At 42.9% G+C, this 16,837-nt stretch overlaps 1 protein-coding gene across 1 annotated transcript in view; it reads right to left on the bottom strand.

Annotated features, from left to right (window-relative positions):
* mdga1 (MAM domain containing glycosylphosphatidylinositol anchor 1) overlaps positions 1 to 16,837 on the bottom strand; it is a 187,054-nt gene that overhangs the window by 6,610 nt on the left and 163,607 nt on the right. Inside the window, exons 15-16 of the mRNA XM_071900079.2 lie at positions 12,297 to 12,427; positions 470 to 578 (exon numbers count right to left, since the gene is read on the bottom strand). Coding sequence (XP_071756180.1) covers positions 470 to 578; positions 12,297 to 12,427 — 240 coding nt within the window. The remainder of the gene's footprint in view (positions 1 to 469; positions 579 to 12,296; positions 12,428 to 16,837) is intronic.

Raw genomic sequence — 16,837 nt, 5'->3', positions numbered from 1 at the left:
GAGCACTCCCACTCCGTCTCTCACATAAAGAGGACGTTTACTTCTCTCTTTCTCTCGCTCATCTACTTTCCATAATCCCGTCGTCTCTAATGCCCTTCTCTGCGGCCCCTCAGTTCAGTTCATTGGTTGGATTCAATTCAATTCAACTCAGTTCAATTCGTCTCAATTCAGTTCTTAGCAAGTGCTTTGTTAGCATGACTGCTGAAAACAAAAAAGATACTGAACACTTTTTATACCATTAATGAATCAAATTGCCTTCCTTCTTTCAGTGCATTTGAGTGTGTGTGTGTGTGTGTGTGTGTGTGTGTATGTGTGTATGTGTGTATGTGTGTGTGTATGTATGTGTGTGTATAGAGAGAAGGACTATGAGAGAAAGAGAAATAAGCAAGGCAATAATGACCATTCAGTGGTGTTCCTGTGTGTGTGTGTGTGTGTGTGTGTGTGTTTATGTACATCTCTCCCATCTTACCTGTGCTGGCCACAGAGCTTTCCTGCTTGCACTTCCCTTTGGTGATGGACACATCATCAATGGCAATGTCACCCTCGAAGCCCGAGCCTCGAATTCCCTCAAACACGATCTGGTTAGAGAGACGGAGAGAGGGAAAGACAGAAGCTGGGTTAGTTTAGCTGACAGAGTCCAAAAGGAATAGTGGCAGATCCCTGGAAGAATAGCTGTCACCACTGGCGTTTTACAAATGAGGATTTTTGGTTGAATAAAATAAAAAATCCATTTGCCCATTCTGTGGTTGATTTGTTCAAATTAAAGATGGAGAGTGGTGGGAGGGTAAGACTTGCCCCAGTTATATCACCCTCATCTCCCCATTCTCCTCCCTATGTTATACAGTGCAGTGGGGGAGTTTCAAGCAAAACCTTGATGTTCGATCAAGGTCTGACTCCACTCCGACTGCTCAAAGCCCAAGATGTTGCACAAGCATTCCCTTTCAGTTATTGCCATCACATATTCTTCTCACTTTCATTTTAGTGTGAATATGTAGAATCTCAAACTGGTTAAACCCATGGATTTCAACGGCACTACTTTTCAGAACGACAATAGCATTAAAACAGAAATTATTATGAGAAAAGGAAAGGAAAAATACAGAAACAATAGCACAACTGTTTATTCCAAGTAAAAAAGCAACAACAAAGCAAACTTCAGAAAACCACGTAGTATGTAAGGATGCATAAATTGCATTCTCATCCCATAATCACCTGTGGACCCACAACAACAAAACTGAACTGGAAACTGAACAGAGAAACTTTCCAGGCGACTTCCCCATTTTAGCCACCAGCCATCTGGTTTTGATTGACAGCCTAATTACTGTGGCGTACCGAGGCGCCCAAAGCCCATCGCACCCAGCTAATCAAAAACCAAGTGTATTCCGTCTGGAATATGAGAAAAACAAACAAACAAGGAAAGTTTGTTGCTCCAAAATAACAACAACAAAAACAACAACACTCACCAATGTAGTTGTTATTTGCCTTCACTGCAGATCGTGCTTGGTATTATCTTAAGTGAAATGTAATCAAGAAGCTGCTTGCTCTGTGATCATTTCTGAGACATTTTTGGTCCTTCTAGAGTAATAATGGCTTGTTTGGTCTGTGTAGTGATTTATACATGCTGAAATACACTCTGCGCAAATATGGGGAAACAGGCTTGCACATGTGGGTAAAAGTGTACATGATGGTTTCCCCTAACCTCGACGTCTACTGCCGAGGAGCCCTTTAGCAAGGCACTTAACTGTCAAGTTGTTCCAATAGACCTGCTCAGAGACCAGTAGTAAATGGCTGTGGTACTGGGCAGTTCCCAGGTGTGACGATGTGTAACTGTATAAATGTGAAGCAGGATGTTGATGAAGAAGTGCATGCATGCTCAGCAAACCATGTCTTGATACATAAAGGTTAAAGCAATATTCCACAGTTTTAACATGGGGGTGATTCGGGGGTTATAAACTACTTGACAATTTGCTAAGCTCTCGTACGACTCATCTGCTCAGTGTGACACACTTTACGGCCTTAATGCCCAGACTTGTGTTGTCAGCACAGCAACTAACCCTTAAAATGCCATAGTCGCCATTTTATGGTGTACCAGCCAAATTACCACAGCAAACAGTGGAAGAACCGTTCTATCCATTCAAGTTCTGTGGTAATGCATGAGCCAACCAACCAACAGACACACAGAGCCCCACTCTCATAGAGGCAGGTATGCTTAACATTCCACTCATGATAGAGTGCCTATCCAATTACATTCACAAAGGGGAGGGAAACACGAGAGAAGTGGCATCTCTTTTTCTCTTGCTTTCTAATTTAGTCTCAGAACGCAAGATCTTCTTTGAATTAATAAAGAATAAAGAATAAAGAATTAGCAGAACCTTGAAAGTGATTGGAGGGTGTGGAGGGAGTGCAGCACCCTGGCCTGGATGTGTACTGCTGGTCGGCTCATTTGTGTAGAGGGGTTATTTGATTTGTTAGGCAGAGAGGGCCGTGAGGGGAATGCAGGGGCAGTGGAGGGAAGAGGCTAATTGGTCAAAGGGCCATGGCAATCTAATTTATAGGTGCTACAACGCCGTGTCTGAGTACACACACATGCGCGCACACACACAAACACACAATGTAGCAGGACAGCTACTGTGATTAACATTTTATTTTATTTATGTACTCCCTTGCTATATTCTCTGTGTACATTTCTGTCCCTAATAGGACCAGCCCAGCACACTGCAGAATCCCTACAGCCAGCTTGACACACACACACACACACACACGCACACACACACACACACACACACACACACACACACACACACACACACACACACACACTCACCACACTCATGTTGAGTTATGTATGCCTGCATGTGTGCACCTGCGAGCATGTTTGCATTAAACAAAAACAAAGGCACCAGATTGTTGTATAATTAGAGACTACTGCAGGAGAAAAAATAATTGGGATAAAAAAGCTCAAAGACCAACATTGGCCCTGACACACAAATACACACAAAACAACAGCACAAATAACTGTCTCCTCTAAGCTACACAACAACACACTAGACAAGCTATGCATCATCATTTCCACAAAGACATTGAATAGAGTGACACAACAAAAAGCAATGCAATACCATGCAATGCAACACAGGCTGACAATATAATGATTTTGATAATGATTCTGGAAAGATGCAGGAAACAGGCTTGTGCCCTTTTACTTACAGTAATAGTCACTGTTCACAGATACAAGTTCAAGCTGAGAGGTAAGGCGCCTATGCCAACATTGCCTCGCTCGCACTCAAACATTACCTGAAGTGCCAACAGGCCTGCCGTGCACTGTGTGTAGTTGTTTTTTTTCAGTACACAGAATTAGCTCGGAAAGTTATAGTTAGTGCTTAACACAGTAATACAACATGCAATTTCTCACACACACAGTTTCAAAGCTCCAGTGAAGTACTTGACGACACAAGAAAATGGGGCAACCCGCTGGCTTAATCTGCTACAAAGCATGCTGTAATCTCTGCAGGTTATAATTCCTGTTTGTGCTGCTGATGTACCTATCTACTCATTTACCTGCCATTCTTTTCAGTGTAACCAAGAAGCCAACGACCGAGACTACATTGACTCTTTATTAAAAATGAGGTATTTGATTCTCTCTAGACATTGTCAAAAGGATTGTGATGATAACTGTGTGCATCCGTGCATGCACTGTATGCAGGTGGAAGGGCCTGTGTGTGTCTAAGAGAGTGAAAGAGCGAGAGTGTGTGTGTGTGAGAGAGAGAGAGTGTGTGTGAGCGATACAGAGAGAGGCCGCTTGTATGTGTGAGAGAGAGGGAGAGGGAGGGAGAGGGGAGACAGTGAGACAGTGTGTGTGTGTGTGTGTGTGTGTGTGTGTGTGTGTGATCAAAGGATGTACAGTAAAGTGTCAGGTTGGAGTTGTGAATGTGGCGTTTTGTCGAGCCTTGTAACCTTTAATGTTCCCATTGATGTGCTGTCCACATACCAGAGGGGACACAGCCGCCAAAGAGAGCGAGAGAGCAAGAGAGGTACAGAGATAGCTTTGAAATAGGAAAGAGATGGGGTGCGAGAGAGAGAGAGAGAGAGAGAGAGAGAGAGAGAGAGAGAGAGAGAGAGAGAGAATACCAGTGCAGAACAGAGTCGGTGCAGTGTGAGGCGGGGAAATGTGGGTTGGCCTGGTTTCCAACAAGCCCCCCAGGCACCTGACACTGCGAGGAACACAGATGGCCTCTGGGTAATCCACAGAGGAGTGAGCTGGGACACAAATAATCTCTACCACAACATTTCACCTCTCATCTTGCAACTCAATTGATTTTATGTTTATGCATAATTTCTGCTTGGTTTCAATGAGCGACTAGCATCAAGGCCAATTATTTTTCTTGTAAAACGGACACAATATTTTGGTTATTTTAGATGGGGCATATGACGGCCATGCGTTCCAGAAGTCAGGCAGATGGCGGTTTGATGCTGCAGTGAAAAGACGTGTTCAAGAGCAGTCATCCCAGATATACAGATTCACAGTGTGGCAGTGCAGACAGATCTTTGTGTATGGGCAGCCAGAAGAAAAGAAAAGCAAAGAAAAAATGTTATCCTATTTGAATAAGACCAGTTAATGCCCAAACATGTTTTAACCCAATTCGAGAGCAATTGCAGGAAGTCCTATAAAGTGGCAGGCCTCTTTTCATGAATCTATAACCTGAATGCACACGGACAACAAACAGGAATCACAGCCAGCAGGCAATGAACCTACAAACTGCAATGCTTTCGTATTGGTTGGCTCCACCATTGTTTACAATAAATATCCTGTATTAATGCAAACCACTGGCTGGGCTACAGCTCTTGATTTAGACAGGCAGGCGGGAAAGCTCTCAAAGACTTCATTACTTTTGTGGGATGGAGCACAAAGAGAGAGCAAAGGCAGAGACGAGTGGCAGCACCTCAAAGGCCCTCTGTGTTTGCCGTCACAGTGAGCTGTGCATAGGATGATAAAGTTCATGTTCTCCATGGACATGTTCTCAACGTGAAGCAGAAATGAATGCAACAAGCTTCAATATGCAGTTACACTCTGTGGAACCAAAAAACTTCTATTTCAAAAAACAAGCCATAGGGAATTCAACTGAATTAGAAAATCATAAGAAAGTTGTATAGAAGGGGAATTTTAGATAATGAATAAGCCATGGCTATTGCTGTTTATATTTGTTTGTTGGGGATTTAAGCTAATGGTTCTATAAACTTTAGCTAAAATGGACCAATAAGGTAAAAAATAGCAGCCTCAGAATCATCAGCCACTATTTTGCTCTATAGTGCCTGGAGTATTCAGCTCCAGACCAATTCAACAGGGACTGATACAGCAAATTGCGGCTGGGCCTTAGAGTAGCCTCCACAAACACATTTAACATGTTCACACTGCACCTTTTGAATCATGAATCACCTTTCGAATGATTCATTTTGGAGACAAACCAATTAAAACAAGTCATTTGTGGGTTTTGCCTGAGCTTAATGCAACATTCTCACCCTATCATAATCCAAAAAAAATGGGCTATTTATGTAGATAAGCAGTGAAACTGACACACTGTTTGGATGCTGTTTAGTTGCCACAGGCTGTCGCTCCTTGCAACTCAGCGCAGCAATGCCAACCCACATCATTGGCCTCCCAGCTATCAGAACACAATCCCTGGCCATCTGTAGCAGTTGAGTCGCTGGACTCATTGTGGGTAGCATCGCAGCCACTGGCCTTCAAGGATTTAAACGAGAAACAAATGACCATCTCTTCCTCCATACCAGTCACTACCAAGAGTTTGAGCTGCAGTGAGCCATAGGATTGGCAGATTGGACTTTACAAAGCCATTGTTCACAATTTCAACTTGTAAAAAACGAAGCTAAACAGCAGAACAAAACAGCAGCAACCGTGTCAGTTATTTCCCATTGGCAACAGCAGCCCATTAAGATATTATTATTGATTGTGAGGAAAACAATCCAACAGTCCAGAGAGAGAGAGAGAGAGAGAGAGAGAGAGAGGGAGAGAGAGAGAGAGAGAGAGAGAGAGAGAGAGAGAGAGAGAGGGAGAGAGAGATTGGGGATGGGTGGAGATGGGCAGCTGGAGGAACAACAGAAACAGGTGGTGGTGGTAAAGGAGTAGGAAAGGCAGAGGGAAGCGGAGAGAGTGAGCGGGGAGGACGGACTGGGAGAGAAACCTGGAGAGAAAGTCAGATAGGGAGCAGAGAGAGAGAGAAAAATGGGATTCACCCTTCTTGCTTCATTTCATCAGGCCCTTGGGGAGCTTGATACATGACAGCAAACGGGAAAGAAGGGAGGCAAAGTGAGAGAAGGGGAGCGAGTGGTAACAACGTATGTTTATCAGCTTGCCTCCTCTGGCTGGTGCTAGGATCAAGGCTGCATGCTCTCTACATTATTTAACAACTCTATTTGTAACACGGCAGAGGTTTGTGTGTGTGTGTGAATGTGTGTGTGTGCTAAACAGATGGAGCAAACTAAAGACCTGAAATACCTCTTAATATACCTGTCAACCAAACATGGAGATGGAAAAAGTTGTTTAGTCAGACTGTGGTTTTGTTTTTATGATAAAAGGAAGACGAAAAAAATCAAGAGTTTTTTTTTTTTTTCTAAGTGTGTGAAGTCAAATGTCTGTCTTAAGACAGTGACAGAGAGCGATGGAAAGAGAGAAAGAGAGACAGAGGAGAGAGATCAAGACAGACAGAAGAGAGAGAGGCTGTCAGTTAGGCAGTAAGTATATTGTGTATCAGTCTATTGGCTCAAACTCTCACCCGACCCCTTGGCCTGCTGAACCGCCACACACTGACTTCTATGCAGCCAAGGACGGGATACACCAATGGTTTTCAGTCATGCCATCATGACCCAAGAGTCTGCAGAAATCAGCATTGAAACCAGCAGACTTTTGGGCCTCCATGGCACATGATTGAGAATCACTGGAAAACATGATGGAGGGGGCAAATATACAGCACATGCATGCACACACGAGAAAGAACAATCAAGGATAAACACACACACACACATAGATGATGGAGTAGACATACAGTACATACATGCACACGGGAGAAAGAACAATCAAGGACACACACGCACACACATGAGAGAGACAAGAAAAACGAAGAGAGAGACATAAGGGAACCTTCCTTCAGTTACCAAGGAGACAATCCCTCTCCTCTGCTTCCCTCCTCATCCATCTATCCCTTCCTCCCTCCATCCATCCATCCTGCCCCACCCACCTTGCCTGAGCCACAATACAAATGAGGGGGATGAATATTTAAGATGCATTAAGTGCTTTGTTAATGATACAAACACATACACTCACATGCCTCACTCTCTCTGGCACACACACCCTCTTTCTCTCTTTAAAATAACCCCTCCATCTCAAACACACACACACACACACACACACACACACACACACACTGGGCTCCCCTTGCTGTCTACTTGACTTTATTATTCCTATTCATTACCAGCAGGGTCCAGTGTCGGGACCAATTAGGCTTCCAGTTTAAACAGTCCGGGGGGACGGAGTGGAAAGGACAAGGCTCTCCCTGGTGTCTGCCTCTCCTGGTACAGTGTGTGTGTATATATTTGTTGTGTATGTGGCATCTCTGCATGTGTATTTGTCTGTGTGTGTGTGTGTGTGTGTGTGTGTGTCTGTTCGCAAATATGTCTATGTGACATGTTGACGGAACAGGTTCTGTTTCTATTTCCAGCTCTGGGAGGTCGTAGCTCCAGCTATTTATGGTTTTTCCCCCATTTGTTTCCCCATTTTGCCCCTGACTTGCTCTTTGCCTCTCCACTGACCTTGGTCCTCATTGGCAATGTAGTCCCCCGCTCCCCACCCCATCATCCCCAACACATACTTGTACACACACATACACACACCAAAACTCAAACACACAAGCACTTTCAGCACTGCCTTTGGTTGTTGGGTTGTTGTGATTGGTTCAAAGAATTAAAAAAATGCTGTTAAAACATTGGATGTACAAATATAAAAAATGCGTGTCTGTTATTGTATGTCTTTGCAGTGTAAGTGGGGTCCTGTTGTCAATGTGCTGCATGTGTCAGTATGTTTGAAAGTTTAGTTAGTTTCAAACTTTAGTCTGAGAGACTTGTTAACATGTTAACAAACATGATCAAATCTGAACATCATAGAAGAGCGGTACAACCCATAGTTCTACTCTAGTCTTAGGCTGAATTTTCCCTTAAACGGTGAGCGGAACATTATGCTGCGGAGGCATAGTTAATGAAGAGCAAATGCAGCCCCCAGCTAAGGCCATCAGCCCACATTCATCATGGATTCAATTTCCCCCATGCACGTACAGAGAGTATCTGGAATCATTACAACACAACTAGCAGGCATCCCTTGCTCATAAATAAGCCTGTTAATTGACCTGTCATAGCTAATTGCTGCAGGGGATAGGAGACTGGTGTGTGTGTGTGTGTGTGTGAGTGTAAAAGAGAGAGTTTATTTGTGTGTGCAAGGAAGAGAGAGTTTCTGTGTGTGATTGTTTGTTTGTGTTTGTGTGTGTGTGTGAGAGAGAGAGAGAGAGAGAGAGAGAGAGAAAAAATGCAATGTGTGCGGTGCGTGTGTGTGGTATGTGTCGGTGTATGGGTGAGTGTGTGAACGCATGGACACTTGTAGACTCTCTTTCCTGTGTGTGTGTGTTGGTTCTAGCCCCATTAGTCGCCAGCCTTGAGACAGGAGGGAGTGAAGCGGACCAGGACTAGCATCGACCCAACCGGTCCTCCTGTCCCGGCGCAGGGCCAGAGAGAAAGATAAGCCGAGAGAAAGAGGAGCAAGATGAAGAAGGATTCTTCAGACTCAACAGAACAAGAGAGAGAGACACACAAAAGTATACAGGGCGGCAAAACAAGAAAAAGAAAGACAGACAGAATGCAGAGGGGGTCAAAGGGAGAGAGAGACAAGGCCAGCCACAGTGTGCAGCTCTTTAATATGGTGAGCTGGGAGTGGGTGGGAGGATATTAACTCAGGTCTGAGGGGGCCGCTTGGCTACACCTCTACTATCTGATTACTGCCTGCTTTCTCCTGATATGTACTCCTTTCCACTGTCTCTCTCTGTATCACCTTGGTCTCTCATTTTCTCGCACACACAGACACACACACAGGCACACAAACGCCAGAGTGAGAAAGCGAGAGAAAATGAGAACGAAAGGGCGAAGCACCATGTCCAGTCAGCAAAGAGGACTGAGTCATCCAGTTTACTTGGCCACATCCCCACAGGGAAGAGCTAATTGCTAAGTGCAGCTGCCATGGAGCCGAAGGGAGCTCCATGATGTGTCAACAGACAGCGCTCACATCACAGTCACTTCTTCTGTGATCTCTCCCAGCTCATTCTGCTTCGCTGCACTGACTCAACGGAGCTCTGGAGCCCTGCCTGTGTTCTTGAATGCATTTCCCACTCTTGGCCAGGTGGGCTTTGTCCATGGCTGACTTGTTAAAGATAATACTATGGAATTTATTTGACCATTTCAGGTGTAAAGGTGTTTTATTTATGTATGTATTTATTTTACGTTATATTATTTTTTTTCACTTATTACAAATCAAACTACAAACGCCTCTACCCCTTGGACCTAATTTGAGCTAGTCAGAATTTTTAGGTGTGTCAGATGGACTCTAATTACAGTTTTTTTCGATTGCTAACATGCATTGGTCAAAACTGAAGTCACATTGTCAAAACTCTTCACACAGTCAGCGAAACAGAAGTCTATGTGGACCAAACTGTGAATCATTTTTCATTGCTTTCACACAAAATGCATTCAATGACCACATTTCCCAAAATCCATGAACTCTTTTCTCATTCATACTCCACCACCTGCAAAACACTATATATTTGCAGCACATTTTTCAAATGCTAACACACTGTTTTCAAAACTGTTAAAAACACATTCAAAACAGAATGATGACAAATGTTGTGCATTTCTGCAGTAACCATATTGAAATATATGGAAAATCTTAGCAGAAGATACTTTCCAAGATGCATCGCCAGAGAAGACAGAAGATGTGATGTTGATGAGAACTTGTGGCCAAATGCAGGAGAGAGGGGGAACTAGAACCCTCACAGTACTGTACAGTATGAGTGATTATACTATACATGTTGTTAATGTTTTTTTTTTGTAGTTATTATTGCAGCCCTGGAATTTCAGGAATTTGTTTTTTTTGTTTCAACGTTTTATTTTTCACAAGTAAATTACTATATGCAAAGATATAGAAAAAATAAAGGATATTGAAACAAATTGCTGCATTTCTGATTCATTCTTGTTACATATACTTTAGTACAGTCAATAAAGTGAAAAGGTGTTATTCTTATTCTATAATGAAATACTGATTTATGTGAAAAATCATTCAAACTTCAAAGATAAAAGTTCATCATTTATGTAATGCTCCCTGTTGTTAGTGTTTTTTAGGTCAGTGTGTTATGAGTGACAATGTATGCTTTCTGAGTGAGAATTGTTGCCAGTGTTATGGTCGAACAAGCTTATTTTGAGACATGTATGAAGTGTTTTGGTGGTTTGAGTGAGTTTTGGAGGTGAGATTAACTGTTTGGCCAAGATGCTTGTTGGTAATGCAGACTGTATGACGAGTTTTGAAAAAGTGGCTTCAGTATTGACCGATGCTTGTTAGCAATTGAAAAAAACTGTAAGTGGAGTTTAAACATAGCTTTGGAAGGAAAGTCTTAGGTATTTTAAATATCTATCCTTAGCACGGCACATCAAATATGACAAGCTGCCCATTGGCCCATGTGTGCCCAAAGTCTTCATTCACTCTGCCTCAAACATGATCTTGTTCTTCAATCAGAAACATTCTCCTGCCGTTGTTAATCTGTCGCTGATAGTGCACCACTGTATTCAAGCCAAAGTCAACTTAAGTAAACTAAACTTAAACTGAACTCACTAAATAATTGTCCATGCTCATTTATTTTCTATATATTCTTAGGTCCCGGTGGTTGGTAGCTACATATGTATGATATTTGGAGCTTTAAAACAGTGTAAAACCTTGTACTGCACTGTGCTTTGAGATCAGCACATTCTGGATGAAGTGAATAATCCTCTAGTTACTGTGTGGATTGGTTTGCTGCTGACATTCAGCAGAAAATGAGCTGAATGCTCGCTCACTGGCCCTCATTTATCAATATTCCCTCAGTGGCAAAATGCTGTGCCCACATTTATATAAGAAATGAAACATGTACACTTATAAAAAAAAAGACCAGTGTTAATTTATAGTCATCATGTTTTTCATTGCATTTATTAATAATGGTTTCTGCACAAATTTGTGTGGCTTGACAAATAATAATGTGTGACTTTATTGATCCGCATAGGGAAATTCTCCTTTTGCTTGCTCCTTCCAGGAAGGTCAGAGAGCAGGATCAGCTACAGAACAGCGGCCCAGCAGCTGATAGGGATTCAGTGTCTGCTTGAGGACACTAACAGGTCAGATACTTGCAAACACTTGAATCCAGGTCATTCGTTTGAAGGACAATCTCTAACCACTAGAGCACCCTGCTGTTTTTTTCAATACCCTGGTGATTTTGTGAGATTTTGGATATGTGTAAAATAGGGGTGGGAAAGGTAATAATGATTCCGGGAACTCCAAACTGAAGTGGCCTAGAAAAGTTTAAAAATAATTCACCAAATTCCAAGCAGAATTCCTAACACAATTCTTTGAAGATTCCTAACGGCCACCTGTGAGTAAAACCCCCCTGTTCTACCAGTGGAGGGGGGGGGGGGGGGGGGGTGATTACTGGGATCCATAAGCTCTCTGCATAAGTTACATTCTTCAAGAATTTGCACTATGTATCAGTTTTGCAGACAATGCACAAGTGGCTGCCAGTTGTCAAAAGGAGGTAATCTGACTGCTGTCCTGTCCTTTTATTTTACACACAATAAAAGCATGGGACAGCAGTATACTGTGTGCGGACAAGATCCTTCTTTATTCTGATTTTACTCTGGTTCAGCACCAGTTTTGCAGAGGGTTTGGTGGGGATGTGCACATTGTTTGTTTGTTTTATTAGGATCCCCATTAGCTGGCAAATTAATGACAGCTAGTCTTCCTGGGGTCCTCACAAAAAGCAATACAATACAAATAATCAATAATAAGATAAACATGCTTTTTCTCCTTACATGTGTTCTGTCCAACTAAACACAGTAAAAATGCCTCGCAAAGTTCCCATTATACAGTAAGTGACATATCCAGACAACACATAATTGCTGTTGAGTTCTTCATTTGTGTCCAGTGTTAACAACATGGATGACCAAGCCCTTACCTGGAAGGGTCCGCTGGGGCTGATGTCGAAGAAGGCTTTCTTCCAGTCAACGCCCTGATGACCAGCCTTCGACCACACCACCGTGTCCACAGAGGCAATGCTCGTCACTCTCAGCAGCACGTTAAGCATGCCTGCAAAAAACATACACACACACATGCAGAGTGTTAAGAACTGTAAGTTACAAGTTAAGAATTGAAGATTCTCCTATGGGCAGGGAAGAGAGAGTTTTAGTCAGATTAGAGATTAGAGTCAGGTGTGCCAATCATTGCAACATATTGATTATGCATAAAGGAAAGAGTAAGAAATGAAAGAAAGGTAGGGCAAATGGGAGAGATGGAGGGGTAGGAGAGTGGGAAGAGGGTGAGGAGGTGTCAAAAGGCGAAAGGAGAGGAGAGGAGAGAGAGAAAATGGGGAAGAAAGGAATAGAGGGAGAGGACAGTGGAAAGGGAGGGAGAGAGGGGGAATAGGAGGGAAGGAATTCAGCAAGGGAGGGTAGAGAAGGAAGGGAGGAAGAGAGAGAGGTTGAGAAGGAAGGAATGGTGGAAAGGAGAAGGAGAGAGATGGTGAGAGACAGCAAGAGTTATTGATTGATTGAGCTTTGTCAATAACTTCATTTGCTTGAAAGCATATGCACTGTACTTCCATATGATGTTTGGTTTCAATTATTAAAACATTTTTAGAATGACTATGGGGACATAACAAAAGAGGAACAAAAAAATCAATCATCCTGAATCCTGAAAAACAAGCTGAAGAGAACAACACCACTTGAGCCGTAGAGAAGTCGTCCAAATAGTCTCTTTCTCTCTCTCTTTCTCTCTCTCCGAGGTGTGAGTGAATCATTCATCTTCTTAACGATCCCCAGCTAGCTCCTAATTGGAACATTAACCAACCACCAGTCTCTTAAACAAATACACAGGCAGGGGGCACAGTATCTGTGTGTGTGTGTGTGTGTGTGTGTGTGCGGGTGCGTGTGTGTATATGTGTGTGCGTGCATCTGTGTGCATATGTTTGCATGTAGATTTGTGCTTGTGCACGTGTGCAAGTGTATGTCATTTTTCCTGTGTGCGTGCGTGAGTGTGTGTGTGTGTGAGTGTGTGTGTGTGTGTGCGTGAGTGTGTGTGTGCGTGAGTGTGTGTGTGTGCTTGCCTGTGTCCTTGAGCTAGTGCTGAGTAATGTTCCTCAAACCTGAAAATAAGCAGCAGGCTGGCGGTAATTAACTTCCAACTCACGAGAGAGAGGGCCTGACTGGGTCAACTGTATTGCATAAAGGGGCAAATAGGGAAATGAAGTAATATGTGAGATGTGTGTGTGTGTGTGTGTGTGTGTGTGTGTGTGTGTGTGTGTGTGTGTGTGTGTGTGTGTGTGTGTGTGTGTGCGCACGCTCACACGTTATACAGAGAAAGAAACAGTGGATAGAAAATTGTCAATGTAATCATCACCATGAACTCAGTTCATAGTGAATATTATGCTCTTTTATTTTGCCTTTAAACCAATTATTTCTAAGCAAAGCTTGTTTGATTTCATTTCACGCGAGGTCAGTGGAGGGAAGATTTTAACCAGCTATAAATTACCAAAATAAACAGTTCCCAAAATATTCTTAATTGAAGAGTAAAAACATTTTGTAATAGACATAAGGTGATGTTTGATCAATAGGCCGGTTCTATACATTTATTATTGATGTGTTTCAGCACAGACTGACAATGTACATGCACACATGCACACATTTAAAATAAACATTTAGTCAGAAGATTGCTGAAAACTGAGATCTAAATTTGCTGCCAAAACTAATATTTTCAGCCTACTTTAGCTGGGCACTTACGACATTTTAAGACAGAACCTTAATACAAATTAGAATTGACTGGTGTGAGAACTCAACCTGATGCAGCCACCAGTTTTCCAGAATAGTACGCAAGTGTACTTCCTTGATCATCACCTTTCTAAAGACCTTCCTTTCTAAGTCACCTTATAACGTCATCACAAGTGTTTACACTCTGTAGTCAACATGGCTGTTGACAAAACACTCCATTGTTCTGTGAACAAAATGGATTTCAGACATGTGAGAGGACTGACTGAATGAAGAGAAACTGGAACCACTGGCCGATTCCGCTGTTTCACTGTTCACTCTCGATGGCTCACCCCACTTTCTCATTCTGCCCCCACATATCTCACTCCCACTCATTCCTCACTCACCAGTCACCCACACACACACACACACACACACACACACACACACACACACACACACACACACATTCGAGGGGAGAGGGAGAGGAAAGGGTAGTCTGATAAGCAGTCTATTGATTGGACTGAGGTAATGCAGAGTGTGGCGGTAAGAGTGTCAGAGAGGCAGAGGAGTAGGGACAGCTCTATCAGGGCTACTTCTCTGAGGACTCTGAGTGGGGAAGACAGCAGAGATATACAAAAGCCACACACACACACACACACACACACACACACACACACACACACACACAGGGGCAGGATACAAATTCATACTGAAACACACTGCTGCACTTGAACACAAATTAGGGTTATACGGTTTCTCTTCTGACAATTAGAGGTAGCAACATCAGTGATGTTATTAGTTTCTCTCCACCCGTTCTCTCTCTCTACCTCTTCTTCCCTCTGGTCCTTATCCCTCTCTTCTTTTTATTCCCTCTCTCCTTGCACTGGGAGGTGATTAACAGACAGTAACAGATATAAACGTTACACAAATACACCATGAGCTTTGCTATTTTTCTCTTTCTGTTGCTGTCTAGTGCTGGCTAACCTCATGTAGCCTCTGTAGGAAAAGAAAAAGCCTGAAAATTAGATTCCATGTTCTGGCTTCTGCCACCAAACAACAACAACAACAAGCCAACGGAGGTTATTCTGAGTCGCACGCAGTGAATAACCAATCCAGTAACATGATGCTGCGGTTTAAAAAAGGGACAAACCTAGATTTGGCTGAACCCTGTTTAGTCACACCTTGCTAGCTAACAACATCATCATATTGTCCCAAAGTAAGTAGTGTCTAGCAATACTAACACATTTTACTAAAAGGAAGAGAGACACCACTTGCCATTAGGTATAAAATAAGCTCATGTTGTCTGTCAAATGCTATGCTAATTACTACTAAGTTGCCAGTCACACACTCCTTTTTCCCTTTTCCACACATTCATACAGTTCCCATAATGGAAACTCCTTTAAGTGGAAATCAACACGTAACATTTTTTAGGTGTCTCACTGACAGGCTTATCCAAAGCTACATTGAGTGCAACATTAAAATAACTTCACATTCCTAGAACTCTAATAAGTGTTCCATCACTCTGAAGGGATAAAAAGCCAGTGACTCTAAGTAAGCCGCGCCAGTGCCACTTGGCCAACCTGAGCCAGTTTAAAATGCTACCCAATGCCAAACAAAACTAATTAAATGTTGTTTATTGTTGCTGCCACCCAGCACAAAGAGAAACACACATTAAGGAGAACAACAATTCACTTGACACGGGAGGGTTTTTGTTCCAGGTGTATTTCAAACCTAAAATCCAAACTAGCCGTGTATGATTTCTTTCTTCAGTTTTCAAAATCTCAAGATACTTTACAGGGTTCTCTTTACATAACCACAGTGTTACCAAACAGATAACGTACACGAGTCTCAACAGCATTTCTAAAAATTGCTTTTGAGCTGTGAAAAGGGCTAAAAATCCTTTCAACACGATGCAACCTTTAGCACCTCACGATACTTCAACATCATACAATAGAGTACATTAACACCATACAATACTTCAACACAGTACTACCTCTAACATGCTCCTACTAGGGTTCCTCTCAACATTATAGCAATGAGTTGATGGCCTCTCCTCTTTTATGCTCTTTCCTAACTCTTTTCCCTCTTATTTCCTAACCTCCTCACTCTTGCCCACTCCCTCTCTCCTCTTCGCTCTCCCACTCTCTTCTCTTTTTCATTCTGTTCAAGCCCACAATCACCTCACTCCCACTCCAATCCATTTTTTTTACTCCCCCTCCCTCCCAACCCATTCTCCTCTCTCTTCTCATCCCTCCCTCACTCTTTCTCCCAGCCCCCCAAACCCCACCCTCCTCTCACTCTCTTCATCTCATCTCCCCTCTTACTGCCCCTCTCTGTCTTATCCATCTTGTCTCTTTTCTTCATTAAGAGGCACACTGTGTATCCCTAGCAGGAGTGTCAGCTCTGCCAAGGTAAGGCAATTAAAACAACAACAGATTGGAACAGACTGGGAGAACAACAGAGCAAATTGAGGGAGCGCTTGTAGCGGAGCTGGGCGTGAATGGTAACAGATTGTACTAATCGTAACCATGCGCTGTGTGACTGATGTTGCGTTGTCAATTCTCAATACTTTGCTGTGAAACACCTAAGAGACCTGTCAACAAGCTGCACAATATGCTCAGCAGTGTCACATTATGCCCACGGCTGAGAAGGTTAAAGTAAGAGTTTCATATGATGTAATCCATTACAGATTACTGCTTCAAATTGTAATCTGTGCTGCATTCAATTGGAAGGGAGGACAGAGAGGATAGGGGGC

Source organism: Centroberyx gerrardi, chromosome 1 (assembly GCF_048128805.1).
Source record: "Centroberyx gerrardi isolate f3 chromosome 1, fCenGer3.hap1.cur.20231027, whole genome shotgun sequence".
NCBI lineage: Eukaryota > Metazoa > Chordata > Actinopteri > Beryciformes > Berycidae > Centroberyx > Centroberyx gerrardi.
Note: the sequence above shows the minus strand (reverse complement) of the source record. Positions and strands in the feature narration are given on the sequence as shown.